This window comes from Oncorhynchus clarkii, chromosome 1 (assembly GCF_045791955.1).
Source record: "Oncorhynchus clarkii lewisi isolate Uvic-CL-2024 chromosome 1, UVic_Ocla_1.0, whole genome shotgun sequence".
NCBI classification, from domain to species: domain Eukaryota; kingdom Metazoa; phylum Chordata; class Actinopteri; order Salmoniformes; family Salmonidae; genus Oncorhynchus; species Oncorhynchus clarkii.
In genome coordinates, this window is record NC_092147.1 from 91,411,923 (window position 1) to 91,428,336 (window position 16,414).

The 16,414-nt window shown below is 45.6% G+C and overlaps 1 protein-coding gene across 1 annotated transcript in view; it reads left to right on the forward strand.

Annotated features, from left to right (window-relative positions):
* Nucleotides 1-9,376, forward strand: part of LOC139411314 (rho-related BTB domain-containing protein 1-like) — an 11,626-nt gene extending 2,250 nt beyond the window's left edge. Inside the window, exons 2-6 of the mRNA XM_071157559.1 lie at nucleotides 823-941; nucleotides 2,899-3,049; nucleotides 6,653-6,741; nucleotides 7,629-7,734; nucleotides 8,094-9,376. Of these exons, the coding sequence (XP_071013660.1) occupies nucleotides 823-941; nucleotides 2,899-3,049; nucleotides 6,653-6,741; nucleotides 7,629-7,734; nucleotides 8,094-8,263 (635 nt within the window). The 3' untranslated portion in view covers nucleotides 8,264-9,376. The remainder of the gene's footprint in view (nucleotides 1-822; nucleotides 942-2,898; nucleotides 3,050-6,652; nucleotides 6,742-7,628; nucleotides 7,735-8,093) is intronic.
* The last annotated feature ends 7,038 nt before the right edge of the window (nucleotides 9,377-16,414 follow it).

Sequence of the window (16,414 nt, forward strand, 5' to 3'; positions counted from 1 at the left end):
CTTCAGGTTGTTGTTATAATGTCTCTGTCTCAGACGTCACCTTCAGGTTGTTGTTATAATGTCTCTGTCTCAGACGTCACCTTCAGGTTGTTGTTATAATGTCTCTGTCTCAGACGTCACCTTCAGGTTGTTGTTGTAATGTCTCTGTCTCAGACGTCACCTTCAGGTTGTTGTAATGTCTCTGTCTCAGACGTCACCTTCAGGTTGTTGTTGTAATGTCTCTGTCTCAGACGTCACCTTCAGGTTGTTGTTGTAATGTCTCTGTCTCAGACGTCACCTTCAGGTTGTTGTTGTAATGTCTCTGTCTCAGACGTCACCTTCAGGTTGTTGTTGTAATGTCTCTGTCTCAGACGTCACCTTCAGGTTGTTGTTGTAATGTCTCTGTCTCAGACGTCACCTTCAGGTTGTTGTTGTAATGTCTCTGTCTCAGACGTCACCTTCAGGTTGTTGTTGTAATGTCTCTGTCTCAGACGTCACCTTCAGGTTGTTGTTGTAATGTCTCTGTCTCAGACGTCACCTTCAGGTTGTTGTTGTAATGTCTCTGTCTCAGACGTCACCTTCAGGTTGTTGTTGTAATGTCTCTGTCTCAGACGTCACCTTCAGGTTGCTGTTGTAATGTCTCTGTCTCAGACGTCACCTTCAGGTTGTTGTTGTAATGTGTCTGTCTCAGACGTCACCTTCAGGTTGTTGTTATAATGTGTCTGTCTCAGACGTCACCTTCAGGTTGTTGTTATAATGTCTCTGTATCTCAGACGTCACCTTCAGGTTGTTGTAATGTGTCTCAGACGTCACCTTCAGGTTGTTATAATTTCTCTGTCTCAGACGTCACCTTCAGGTTGGAGGATGGAACCATCAATGCTCACAGACCTCTGCTCATCTCCTCCTGTGATTGGATGGCTGCTGTGTTCGGAGGATCCTTCATGGAGAGTGCTAACAACGAGGTGAGTCGACAACACAGAGTAATATCTAGTGTTGGGGTTAGGGTGCTGTGTTCGAAGGATCCTTCATGGAGAGTTAACTTGTCTGCAGCACAGTCTGGGTTAGGGTTATCTTTGTCCCAAATGGCACCCTATTCCCTATGTAGTAAACTACTTTTGAGCAGGGTATTTTATTTACAAGCAAACACTAAAACAGGAAGTACCAGTGAGGAGTTGGCTTCATTAATAAGTACATTGACGAAGTCATCACTCCACATACAATACCCTATAATGACAAAGAGAAAATACATATTTTTATTTTATTTTATTGCACTTTTATACAAAATGAAATATAGAAATACCTTATTTACATAAGTATTCGGACCCTTTGCTATGAAACTCGAAATTGAGCTCAGGTGCATCCTGTTTCCATTGATCGTCCTTGATGTTTCTTCAACTTGATTGGAGTCCACCTGTGGTGAATTCAATTGATTGGATATGATTTGGAAAGGCACACACCTGACCAGGATCCATAGGGATTACAAGGATCCATAGGGAATATAGGGAATGGGATGTTGTCTCCAGTTGACCAGGATCTATAGGGAATATGGGATGTTGTCTCCAGTTGACCAGGATCCATAGGGAATATAGGGAATGGGATGTTGTCTCCAGTTGACCAGGATCTATAGGGAATATGGGATGTTGTCTCCAGTTGACCAGGATCCATATAATGGTCTCCAATCTATAAGGAATATGGGATGTTGTCTCCAGTTGACCAGGACCATAGGGAATATGGGATGTTGTCTCCAGTTCATTGATTAAACCCCAGGTAGCAGTAGGAACAGTGACATGACCGATTCATCAGAGTAACGAGTAAAAATAGACGTCATTCAGAGATCTTTAAATAGCCGTTAGAACAAGGACACTGTCTGAACACAGAGTCCTGTTCTGTTTCACTGCTCTCAGGCAGGCAGGCAGGCAGACCAGCAGGCTAACAGGCAGACCAGCAGGCTAACAGGCAGACCAGCAGGCTAACAGGCAGACCAGCAGGCTGACAGGCAGACCAGCAGGCTGACAGGCAGACCAGCAGGCTGACAGGCAGACCAGCAGGCTGACAGGCAGACCAGCAGGCTGACAGGCAGACCAGCAGGCTAACACTACCTCTCTCTGAACAGAGTCCTGTTCTGTTTCACTGCTCTCAGACAGGCAGACAGGCAGACCAGCAGGCTAACAGGCAGACCAGCAGGCTAACAGGCAGACCAGCAGGCTAACAGGCAGACCAGCAGCCTAACAGGCAGACCAGCAGGCTAACACTACCTCTCTCTGAACAGAGTCCTGTTCTGTTTCACTGCTCTCAGACAGGCAGACAGGCAGACCAGCAGGCTAACAGGCAGACCAGCAGGCTAACAGGCAGACCAGCAGGCTAACAGGCAGACCAGCAGCCTAACAGGCAGACCAGCAGGCTAACACTACCTCTCTCTGAACAGAGTCCTGTTCTGTTTCACTGCTCTCAGACAGGCAGACAGGCAGACCAGCAGGCTAACAGGCAGACCAGCAGGCTAACAGGCAGACCAGCAGGCTAACAGGCAGACCAGCAGCCTAACAGGCAGACCAGCAGGCTAACACTACCTCTCTCTGAACAGAGTCCTGTTCTGTTTCACTGCTCTCAGGCAGGCAGACAGGCAGACCAGCAGGCTAACACTACCTCTCTCTTTAACCATGGGGACATCTTTATTTTAGTGTGGTAGCAAGCTACTACCCGGTGTCCTAGTTTCTACAGAGCCTCTAGTCTGCTGCTAGTCCTTACAGAGCCTCTGTAGTCTGCTGCTAGTCTTTGCAGGGCCTCTGTAGTCTTTACAGAGCCCCTGTAGTCTCTAATGTTGGTCTTTACTGACAGTGAAACAGGACATTTAGATGTTGTCAAATGATGTCTCTGTTCTTTCCTGTGTGTGTCTGTGTCTGTGTGTATCTGTGTGTTTAGGTCTCGTTCCCAGGCACCAGCAGGGTGTGTATGCAGGCTGTTCTGGAGTATCTCTACACCAATCAGCTTTGTCCCATGGCAGAGCTGGATCCTATGGAGTTGACGGCCCTGGCTAACAGACTCTGTCTCCCCAGACTGACTGCTCTGACAGGTACTAACCATAACCCTGGTTAACAGACTGTCTTCCCAGACTGACTGCTCTGACAGGTACTAACCCTGGTTAACAGACTGACTCCCCAGACTGACTGCTCTGACAGGTACTAACCCTGGTTAACAGACTGTCTCCCCAGACTGACTGCTCTGACAGGTACTAACCCTGGTTAACAGACTGACTCCCCAGACTGACTGCTCTGACAGGTACTAACCATAACCCTGGTTAACAGACTGTCTCCCCAGACTGACTGCTCTGACAGGTACTAACCATAACCCTGGTTAACAGACTGTCTTCCCAGACTGACTGCTCTGACAGGTACTAACCCTGGTTAACAGACTCTGTCTCCCCAGACTGACTGCTCTGACAGGTACTAACCATAACCCTGGTTAACAGACTGTCTCCCCAGACTGACTGCTCTGACAGGTATTAACCATAACCCTGGCTAACAGACTGTCTCCCTAGACTGACTGCTCTGACAGGTACTAACCATAACCCTGGCTAACAGACTGTCTCCCCAGACTGACTGCTCTGACAGGTACTAACCCTGGCTAACAGACTGACTCCCCAGACTGACTGCTCTGACAGGTACTAACCCTGGTTAACAGACTGTCTCCCCAGACTGACTGCTCTGACAGGTACTAACCATAACCCTGGCTAACAGACTGTCTCCCCAGACTGACCGCCCTCACAGGTGCTTGATCCATCAGCAGTCTGCTCTGTCCAGAGCCATCTGTTTCGAGATTTGGGCTTTTAGACAGTAGAATATTGTTCTAGTTCTAGACCTTCAGTTACATAGCATTCACTATCCCCATGTAATGTCAATGGGGAGATAACATGGCTGCAGTGCATCACAATGCAGAACTCCAATGTCCCAACTCTCTAAGGGGGTGTTCCTAAATTGACTCCAATGTGTTAATGCTCCTCAGTGCATTCTGGGTCATTCATAGATTGTTTGTTCGAAATCCACTGGCTGAGGAGCAGGGTTGATCAGGACACACTGGCTGAGGAGCATGGTTGATCAGAGGACACTGGCTGAGGAGCAGGGTTGATCAGGACACACTGGCTGAGGAGCATGGTTGATCAGAGGACACTGGCTGAGGAGCAGGGTCGATCAGGGGACACTGGCTGAGGAGCGGGGTCGATCAGGGGACACTGGCTGAGGAGCAGGGTCGATCAGGGGACACTGGCTGAGGAGCAGGGTCGATCAGGACACACTGGCTGAGGAGCAGGGTCGATCAGGGGACACTGGCTGAGGAGCAGGGTCGATCAGGGGACACTGGCTGAGGAGCAGGGTCGATCAGGACACACTGGCTGAGGAGCGGGGTCGATCAGGACACACTGGCTGAGGAGCGGGGTCGATCAGGACACACTGGCTGAGGAGCGGAGTCGATCAGGACACTGGCTGAGGAGCGGAGTCGATCAGGACACTGGCTGAGGAGCGGGGTCGATCAGGACACACTGGCTGAGGAGCGGGGTCGATCAGGACACACTGGCTGAGGAGCGGGGTCGATCAGGACACACTGGCTGAGGAGCGGGGTCGATCAGGTCACACTGGCTGAGGAGCGGGGTCGATCAGGACACACTGGCTGAGGAGCGGGGTCGATCAGGACACACTGGCTGAGGAGCGGAGTCGATCAGGACACTGGCTGAGGAGCGGAGTCGATCAGGACACACTGGCTGAGGAGCGGGGTCGATCAGGACACACTGGCTGAGGAGCGGGGTCGATCAGGACACACTGGCTGAGGAGCGGGGTCGATCAGGGGACACTGGCTGAGGAGCGGGGTCGATCAGGGGACACTGGCTGAGGAGCGGGGTCGATCAGGACACACTGGCTGAGGAGCGGGGTCGATCAGGGGACACTGGCTGAGGAGCAGGGTCGATCAGGGGACACTGGCTGAGGAACGGGGTCGATCAGGGGACACTGGCTGAGGAGCGGGGTCGATCAGGACACACTGGCTGAGGAGGAGAGTTGAGTTGATCATTCTGACCTTTTGATCATTTACCATTTTACTTTCTCTAGCAAAACTGGTTGAACTGTTTTCATGTTGTCTTGAGGGTGAGTGACTGTAACTGTTCTGCTGGCAGCCATTTCTGTTTCAAAATGATTTTATTTTGAAGCTTATTAAATCAGGCATATTACTGTATGTACAAGATGATTCCTGTGCTTCTTTTGGAACATGACAACAGAACATACAACAAACCAAACGAAATGGAAACATCAACAACATACCAAACAGAATGGAAACATCAACAACATACCAAACAGAATGGAAACATCAACAACAAACCAAACGGAATGGAAACATCAACAACAACATACCAAACTGAATGGAAACATCAACAACAAACCAAACGGAATGGAAACAACAACAACAAACCAAACGGAATGGAAACAACAACAACAAACCAAACGGAATGGAAACATCAACAACAACATACCAAACGGAAAGGAATCATCAACAACAACATACCAAACGGAATGGAAACATCAACAACAACACACCAAACGGAAAGGAATCATCAACAACAACATACCAAACGGAATGGAAACATCAACAACAACAAACCAAACGGAATGGAAACAACAACAACAACAACAACAAACCAAACGGAATGGAAACAACAACAACAAACCAAACGGAATGGAAACAACAACAATAACAAACCAAACGGAATGGAAACAACAACAACAACAACAAACCAAACGGAATGGAAACATCAACAACAACAAACCAAACGGAATGGAAACATCAACAACAAACCAAACGGAATGGAAACAACAACAACCAACCAAACGGAATGGAAACAACAACAACAACAACAAACCAAACGGAATGGAAACATCAACAACATACCAAACTGAATGGAAACATCAACATCAACAAAAAAACAAACAGAATGGAAACAACAACAAAAAACAAACAGAATGGAAACATCAACAACAACATACCAAACGGAATGGAAACATCAACAACATACCAAACTGAATGGAAACATCAACATCAACATCAACAAAAAAAAAAAACAGAATGGAAACAACAACAACAACAAACCAAACGGAATGGAAACAACAACAACAAACCAAACGGAATGGAAACAACAACAACAACAAACCAAACGGAATGACAACAACAACAACAACAAACCAAACGGAATGGAAACATCAACAACAACAAACCAAACGGAATGGAAACATCAACAACAACAAACCAAACGGAATGGAAACATCAACAACAACAAACGTCCTCTGCTCTGTAGAGCTCGGTAGACAGGCAGGGCTTTAGGACAGCAGACAGGCCTTAATATAGAAACACCTTTGTCTCCTAGCTCTGTGTATTCTGAGATTCATAGTGTATTTGTACCTGTGTCATTGTAGTTACAGTATTACTACAGTATTAAAACTGTAACTACAGTGCTGCGGTAGCTGGGATTGCATACTGCTGGAGTGAACCCTTTTTAACCCTTTCTGTATTGTTTTTCTTGGGTGCCTTGTGACCGTGAAGCATCGTCTATAGAATATTGCTTTCAACTTGGGTTCTGAAACTCTATGTAGTTTATTATAAAGGTTGTCTGAAGAGGTTTCCTCTGTCTGCTCCACAGAACACTATGCTGTGAGTGAGCTGGTGAAAGCCTCCAAAGATGGACAGGATATAGATGGCGAAGTACTCACCTATCTGGAACTGGCTCAGGTTGGTTTACTAGAACAGGATATAGACAGAGAGGTACTCACCTGTCTGGAATTGGCTCAGGTTGGTTTACTAGAACAGGATATAGACAGAGAGGTACTCACCTGTCTGGAACTGGCTCAGGTTGGTTTACTAGAACAGGATATAGACGGCGAAGTACTCACCTGTCTGGAACTTACTCAGGTTGGTTTACTAGAACAGGATATAGACAGAGAGGTACTCACCTGTCTGGAACTGGCTCAGGTTGGTTTACTAGAACAGGATATAGACGGCAAAGTACTCACCTGTCTGGAACTGGCTCAGGTTGGTTTACTAGAACAGGATATAGACGGCGAAGTACTCACCTGTCTGGAACTGGCTCAGGTTGGTTTACTAGAACAGGATATAGACGGCGAAGTACTCACCTGTCTGGAACTGGCTCAGGTTGGTTTACTAGAACAGGATATAGACAGGGAGGTACTCACCTCTCTGGAACTGGCTCAGGTTGGTTTACTAGAACAGGATATAGACAGAGAGGTACTCACCTGTCTGGAACTTACTCAGGTTGGTTTACTAGAACGGGATATAGACGGAGGTATTCACCTAGGATGATTGTTCTGCAGTTTAAATATAGGATGATTGTTCTGCAGTTTTAAATATAGGATGATTGTTCTGCAGTTTTAAATATAGGATGATTGATCTGCAGTTTTAAATATAGGATGATTGTTCTGCAGTTTAAATATAGGATGATTGTTCTGCAGTTTTAAATATAGGATGATTGTTCTACAGTTTTAAATATAAGATGATTGATCTGCAGTTTTAAATATAGGATGATTGATCTGCAGTTTTAAATATAGGATAATTGTTCTGCAGGTTTCAATGTATTTCCCCTCGTTTTGTTTTTCTTCCAGTTCCATAATGCTAACCAGTTAGCAGCTTGGTGCTTACATCACATCTGCACTCACTACAACAATGTCTGTGCCAACTATCGCAAAGAGATCAAGGCCAAATCTGCAGGTGAGTTATTCGTCCGCTGGTTCTGATCAGCACACAACCAATCACAATCAATGAACGGTGAACACTGAACAGTTTGGTTTTGGACTTCTATTCATTTGTTTCCTGTCAGATACCCTCTTCTCTTGATAATGTCTGCTGCTTTTTGTTATTTCCTTTCCATTTGTGTTTAATGAAGACCTAGAAAACAAGGTGATTGGACTGCCTAACTAATTAGTGACCTTAATGGATCAATCAAGTCCAAGGGAAGAGTGAAAACCTTCTATGGAATGAGTTTGCCACCTGTGCTCTGTACTGCCCAGTCTGTGGTAGCTACACTACATGTTGTCTGATGGTCTGTCGGTGTTGTGTTTCCCTCCCAGAGAACCAGGAATATTTTGAGAAGCACCGCTGGCCCCCAGTGTGGTACCTGAAGGAGGAGGACCACTACCAGCGGGTGAGGAAGGAGAGGGAGAAAGAGGACGTGGTTCTCAACAAACACCACAGCAGACGACGTTGGTGCTTCTGGAGCACCTCCCCTGCCGTGGCCTGAGAGGTCTGAGAAGGGTCTGCCTAGCCCCAAACCGACCAGGGAATCTGCCTCCTGCCCCGTGCTCCAGCTTCTAACCCTGCACCCCGCAAAGAGGTCCCAACAACACACGCTGTACCAATGTTTTACTGTTAGATCATCTGAGCATCAAAACAGGAAATAACTATCTGACGATGCACTATCAGGTCCTACCCTCTTCTATTGATGAACTGTCAGGTCCCATCCTCTTCCCTTGATGCACTGTCAGGTCCCACCCTCTTCTCTTGATGCACTGTCTGGCCCTACCCTCTTCTCTTGATGAACTGTCAGGTCCTACCCTCTTCTATTGACAATACACTGTCAGGTCCAACCCTCTTCTCTTGATGATACACTGTCAGGTCCAACCCTCTTCTCTTGATACACTGTCTGGTCCTACCCTCTTCTCTTGATACACTGTCTGGCCCTACCCTCTTCTCTTGATGATACACTGTCAGGCCCAACCCTCTTGATGATACACTGTCAGGCCCTACCCTCTTGATGATACACTGTCAGGCCCTCTTCTCTTGATGATACACTGTCAGGTCCAACCCTCTTCTATTGACAATACACTGTCTGGCCCTACCCTTTTCTCTTGATGATACACTGTCAGGCCCTACCCTTTTCTCTTGATGATACACTGTCAGGCCCTACCCTTTTCTCTTGATGATACACTGTCAGGCCCTACCCTTTTCTCTTGATGATACACTGTCAGGTCCAACCCTCTTCTCTTGATGATGCACTGTCAGGCCCTACCCTCTTGATGATACACTGTCAGGCCCTACCCTCTTGATGATACACTGTCTGGCCCTACCCTTTTCTCTTGATGATACACTGTCAGGCCCTACCCTTTTCTCTTGATGATACACTGTCAGGTCCAACCCTCTTCTCTTGATGATGCACTGTCAGGCCCTACCCTCTTGATGATACACTGTCAGGCCCTACCCTCTTGATGATACACTGTCAGGCCCTACCCTCTTGATGATACACTGTCAGGCCCTCTTCTCTTGATGATACACTGTCAGGTCCAACCCTCTTCTCTTGATGATACACTGTCTGGCCCTACCCTTTTCTCTTGATGATACACTGTCAGGTCCAACCCTCTTGATGATACACTGTCAGGCCCTACCCTCTTGATGATACACTGTCAGGCCCTACCCTCTTCTCTTGATGATACACTGTCAGGCCCTCTTCTCTTGATGATACACTGTCAGGCCCTACCCTTTTCTCTTGATGATACACTGTCAGGTCCAACCCTCTTCTCTTGATGATACACTGTCAGGCCCTACCCTCTTGATGATACACTGTCTGGCCCTACCCTCTTGATGATACACTGTCAGGCCCTACCCTCTTGATGATACACTGTCAGGCCCTACCCTCTTGATGATACACTGTCTGGCCCTACCCTCTTCTCTTGATGATACACTGTCAGGCCCTACCCTCTTGATAATACACTGTCTTGCCCTACCCTCTTGATGATACACTGTCAAGCCCTACCCTCTTGATGATACACTGTCAGGCCCTACCCTCTTCTCTTGATGATACACTGTCAGGTCCAACCCTCTCTGCTTGGGTCCACATAAATAACCTCCACATGGCAGGGCTCTACAGAGGGTACATTTTACTTACATTTGCGCCTAAATATTTTGCTGTGCAACCTGCAATTTGAATTTAGGAGCACCAGTGCACCTATAAAAATGAAGTATTCTAGCTACGTTGTTCAACCTGTCAACGTAGTGTGGTATGTGCTTTCTGTTAGACATGTAACTTTATGGATGTAAATTGTGATTGTTGATGTTAGCTGCAGCCACCGACACCAGCCCTGGATCTAAGTCTGAATCATAAATGATGCAAAAATAACTCTGAACCTGATGAAACACAGGACCTGTTCATAGACGGGGCTTCATGCAGCCTTGGAATATCAACAACAACAACGTTGAAAGTACGTCTTGTGCTCACTGGGATACCGATACAGCTCCAGGGATAAACAGAGCTCCTGATTGAATCGATCCCCAGGTCGGTATATTGATCCCAGCTGGAGGTGTTTCTCTGTATTCTGAAACACCTGATTGTTCCTTTAACCCACCTGGTGATGGTAAAGGGGAAACTCTATACTTGAAATCAATGTGTTTTTATTCATCAGCTGTATAGTAGGCTTTCTTTAGTTAACCAAAGCCATAACTAGTCAGTTTATCATATTTTAATATATATACCATGTGATTATTTATTTGTTGGTGATATTTACTATAGAAACCAAGTGGCTGGTTCTCTTGGTTCCTGCTGTCACAGGTCTTTGATCTAGCTGCTCATCATCCTTCATCTTCTTTATAACCAAGTGGCTGGTTCTCTTGGTTCCTGCTGTCAAAGGTCTTTGATCTAGCTGCTCATCATCCTTCATCTTCTTTATAACCAAGTGGCTGGTTCTCTTGGTTCCAGCTGTCAAAGGTCTTTGATCTAGCTGCTCATCATCCTTCATCTTCTTTATAACCAAGTGGCTGGTTCTCTTGGTTCCAGCTGTCAAAGGTCTTTGATCTAGCTGCTCATCATCCTTCATCTTCTTTTTCTTATTTAAAGGGAATGTTGTTGAATAAATTATTTTACTTAATTGCTTTATTCTAGTTTTCCTTTGAACTGCCCAGTGTATATCCTAGGGTCTGGACTGTTGGTCTAAAGTTTAATGCAGACAATATGTACTGTTTCAATCCTCATACTGAGACGAGCCTGAGTGCCAGTCTGTTCCTGCTAATGTGTTTGGGTTGACAATTCCATAAGGAGTTGGCAAGAGAGCAGAAATGTTTGTTTCACATACCTGTCAATAATACTATATGAATCAAATTCAGATGTAATGTTTGTTTCACATACCTATTAATAATACTATTGTAATCATGGGTTTATGCTTTTGAGTGGAGCACCATCAGCTGAACCCGTCATGTAGAACAAGTTATTCAACTGATTAGAGTTCAGTACAACACTGTTATATAGAAGGATATGTTGCTGTTATGAAAGTGTAAACATCAGAGGGAGAGAGAAAGGTTTGGCAACAACCACTCAGCCTCACTCTGTCAGGAGAGGAGAGGAGGGGAGCAGAGCAGCCTGTACCCAAGCTGTCACTGAGGAGCCAGACCAACACTGTATACATAACAGCTTTGGAACACAATGTCACATTCTATTATTAGTAATGATCATTATTATATTGTCTGGTGATTCTATAACCAATGTCAACATGAGTGTATTATAATCAACTTACAATAAAAGTAAGTTGTAGTTCCAGTATATGGACTGTAAGAGTGTCTTCATTTCCTTCCTGTCTTAAGTCCCAACCTATTATAACAGTTGTTATTCATGTTAATATTCTAGAACATCGTTAACCTTCTAGAAGATTTGTATTCCAGAACCTTGTTAACATTCTAGAACTTTGATGGCATTATAGAATGTTGTCGGCATTATAGAATGTTGTCGGCACTATAGAATGTTCTCTGCATTATAGAATGTTGTCTGCATTGTAGAATGTTGTCTGCACTATAGAATATGCTCTCTGCATTCTAGAATGTTGTCCGCGTTCTGGAACGTTGGCCCTTGCGATCTCTGCTTTGCACATCCCACATTCATCGTGTCTTGTTTGTGAGAGAAGAGGAAACTCCTATTACATAAGAGGAGTGGTGCAGAGCAGGGTGCACTGCCACTGACCGTGTATGTGGTGCTGGATTGTGTGTCAACTGAAGATTGCACTAAGTCCCAGGCTTGGCAGGATGAGAGGAGTTACGGCGGGACACTACCGGGATAAACCGCAGGAAGAGGAGCGGTAATCACATTCTGAGCTGCTGGACAGGGAGCAAGGTGGTGTTAGGGTGGGACAGGGTACAGGGTGGTGTTCGGGTGGTACAGGGTGGTGTTCGGGTGGTACAGGGTGGTGTCAGGGTGGTACAGGGTACAGGGTGGTGTTAGGGTGGTACAGGGTACAGGGTGGTGTTAGGGTGGGACAGAGACAGGGTGGTGTTAGGGTGGTATAGAGACAGGGTGGTGTTAGGGTGGGACACGGAGCTAGGTGGTGTTAGGGTGGGACAGGGTGGTGTTAGGGTGGCACAGAGACAGGGTGGTGTTAGGGTGGTACAGGGAGCAAGGTGGTGTTAGGGTGGGACAGGGAGAAGGGTGGTGTTAGGGTGGGACAGATACAGGGTGGTGTTAGGGTGGGACAGGGTACAAATCAAATTTATTTATATAGCCTTTCATACATCAGCTGATATCTCAAAGTGCTGTACAAAAACCCAGCCTAAAACCCCAAACAGCAAGCAATGCAGGTGTAGAAGCACGGTGGCTAGGAAAAACTCCCTAGAAAGGCCAAAACCTAGGTAGAAACCTAGAGAGGAACCAGGCTATGAGGGGTGGCCAGTCCTCTTCTGGCTCTGCCGGGTGGAGATTATAACAGAACATGGCCAAGATGTTCAAATGTTCATAAATTACCAGTATTGTCAAATAATAATAATCACAGGCAGAACATTTGAAACTGGAGCAGCAGCACGGCCAGGTGGACTGGGGACAGCAAGGAGTCATCATGCCAGGTAGTCCTGAGGAATGGTCCTAGGGCTCAGGTCCTCCGAGAGAGAAAGAAAGAGAGAATAAGAGAGAGCATACTTAAATTCACACAGGACACCGGATAAGACAGGAGAAGTACTCCAGATATAACAAACTGACCCTAGCCCCCCGACACATGAACTACTGCAGCACAAATACTGGAGGCTGAGACAGGAGGGTTCAGGAGACACTGTGGCCCCATCCGATGACACCCCCGGACAGGGCCAAACAGGAAGGATATAACCCCAACCACTTTGCCAAAGCACAACCCCCACACCACTAGAGGGATATCTTCAACCACCAACTTACCATCCTGAGACAAGGCCGAGTATAGCCCACAACTATCTCCACCACGGCACAACCCAAGGGGGGGCATCAGTGACTCAACCCACACAAGTGACGCACCCCTCCTTGGAACGGCATGAAAGAGCACCAGTAAGCCAGTGACTCAGCCCCTGTAATAGGGTTAGAGGCAGAGAATCCCAGTGGAAAGAGGGGAACCGGCCAGGTAGAGACAGCAAGTGCGGTTCGTTGCTCCAGAGGATTTCCGTTCACGTTCACACTCCTGGGCCAGGCTACACTCAATCATATGACCCACTGAAGAGATGAGTCTTCAGTAAAGACTTAAAGGTTGAGACCGAGTCTGCGTCTCTCAAATGGGTAGGCAAACCATTCCATAAAAATTGAGCTCTATAGGAGAAAGCCCTGCCTCCAGCTGTTTGCTTAGAAATTCTAGGGACAGTAAGGAGGCCTGCGTCTTGTGACCGTAGCGTACGTGTAGGTATGTATGGCAGGACCAAATCAGAGAGATAGGTAGGAGCAAGCTCATGTAATGCTTTGTAGGTTAGCAGTAAAACCTTTAAATCAGCCCTTGCCTTAACAGGAAGCCAGTGTAGGGAGGCTAGCACTGGAGTAATATGATCAAATGTTTTGGTTCTAGTCAGGATTCTAGCAGCCGTATTTAGCACTAACTGAAGTTTATTTAGTGCTTTATCCGGGTAGCCGGAAAGTAGAGCATTGCAGTAGTCTAACCTAGAAGCAAAAAAAGCATGGATTAATTTTTCTGCATCATTTTTGGACAGAAAGTTTCTGATTTTTGCAATGTTACGTAGATGGAAAAAAGCTGTCCTTGAAACAGTCTTGATATGTTCGTCAAAAGAGAGATCAGGGTCCAGAGTAACGCCGAGGTCCTTCACAGTTTTATTTGAGACGACTGTACAACCATTAAGATTAATTGCCAGATTCAACAGAATATCTCTTTGTTTCTTAGTATCTAGAACAAGCATCTCTGTTTTGTCTGAGTTTAAAAGTAGAATGTTTGCAGCCATCCACTTCCTTATGTCTGAAACACAGGCTTCTAGCAAGGGCAATTTTGGGGCTTCACCATGTTTCATTGAAATGTACAGCTGTGTGTCATCCGCATAGCAGTGAAAGTTAACATTATCTTTTCGAATGACATCCCCAAGAGGTAAAATATATAGTGAAAACAATAGTGGTCCTAAAACGGAACCTTGAGGAACACCGAAATTTACAGTTGATTTGTTTGAGGACAAACCATTCACAGAGACAAACTGATATCTTTCCGACAGATAAGATCTAAACCAGGCCAGAACTTGTCCGTGTAGACCAATTTGGGTTTCCAATCTCTCCAAATGAATGTGGTGATCGATGGTATCAAGGGCAGTACTAAGGTCTAGGAGCACAAGGACAGATGCAGAGCCTCGGTCTGATGCCATTAAAAGGTAATTTACCACCTTCACAAGTGCAGTCTCAGTGCTATGATGGGGTCTAAAACCAGACTGAAGCATTTCGTATACATTGTTTGTCTTCAGGGAGGCAGTGAGTTTCCAGTTTGGTGTGGCGCCATTTCCGTTCCAATTTTCTAGAAGCTTCAGGGCTCTGGTATTTTCTGTATACCAGCGAGCTAGTTTCTTATGACAAATGTTTTTTGTTTTTAGGGGTGCAACTGCATCTAGGGTATTACGCAAGGTTAAATTGAGTTCCTCAGTTAGGTGGTTAACTGATTTTTGTCCTCTGACGTCCTTGGGTAGGCAGAGGGAGTCTGGAAGGGCATCAAGGAATCTTTGTGTTGTCTGGGAATTTATAGCACGACTTTTGATGCTCCTTGGTTGGGGTCTGATGGGGTTATTCTACTGCTGTAATAGATCTGTAGTACTCTCTGGGGCCCCCTGCTTATAAATGGGGTTATTCTACTGTTGTAATAGATCTGTCGTCCTCTCGGGGGCCCCCTGCTCATCAATGGGGTTATTCTACTCTTGTAATAGATCTGTAGTCCTCTCTGGGGGCCCCCTGCTCATCAATGGGGTTATTATACTGTTGTAATAGATCTGTAGTCCTCTCTGGGGCCCCCCTGCTCATCAATGGGGTTATTATACTGTTGTAATAGATCTGTAGTCCTCTCTGGGCCCCCCCTGCTCATCAATGGGGTTATTATATTGTTGTAATAGACTACTTCAACTCCATCAGAACTTTCTCACACATCCAGTATAATTCACAGTAGCAGTCAGTGCTGCTAGCTGAACCGAGGTGCACTGTAACTGAGACTAAAGCTATGCAGAAGTAACAGCAGCATATTGATAAACTGAAGCTATAGTTTCCTTGTAACATGTAGCATATTGAATATCAAACCTTATCAAATATTACAACAGTATAGTTCCCTCCCCAGTGTTCAGAAATATAGAGCTAGGGAAGCTATAGTATGAGTGTGCTCTCTGTGCTGATGTAACAGATTTAGAGAGTGGTCAACAGTGGTGTGAGTTGGAATTGACTGGCCCAGATGCTGTACTCTGGCTCCCTCTAGAGGTCCAGAAACATAATGACAACACTGTCATGTAGTTTAGGAGGGTGTTAGGAACCCCTTATGTCACAACCATTTGTTTATGTACAAATTGTATCATATTTTTCCATGAGAAATAACGATCTAATTATTTATAATAAAACATGAAATGATCAGGCTGTTTGACAGATAGGCCGGCCTGTTTGCTGAATATGTCCAGAACCCCATGTTTAGCTAATTCACTATCTCTGTCTCTATTTTGTTTTAGGCTACTTAATGTTTTTAAAATATATATTTGATTACTGTGAAGGGAATATTATAATGGCTGCCTGGGTTAAAATGTTTTTGTTTGTGTATCTATGTATCTCTACTTGCACATCATCATCTGCACATCTATCTCTCCAGTATTAATGCTAAATTGTAAATATTTTCACCTGTATGGCCTATTTATTGCCTTACCTCTCTTATCTTCTACATTTGCACACACTGTATATAGATTATTCTACTGTATTATTGGCTGTATGTTTATTCCATGTGTAACTCTGTGTTGTTTCTGTCTCACTGCTTTGCTTTATCTTGGCCAGGTCGCAGTTGTAAATGAGAACTTGTTCTCAACTGGCCTACCTGGTTAAATAAAGGTGTTCTCAACTGGCCTACCTGGTTAAATAAAGGTGTTCTCAACTGGCCTACCTGGTTAAATAAAGGTGTTCTCAACTGGCCTACCTGGTTAAATAAAGGTGTTCTCAACTGGCCTACCTGGTTAAATAAAG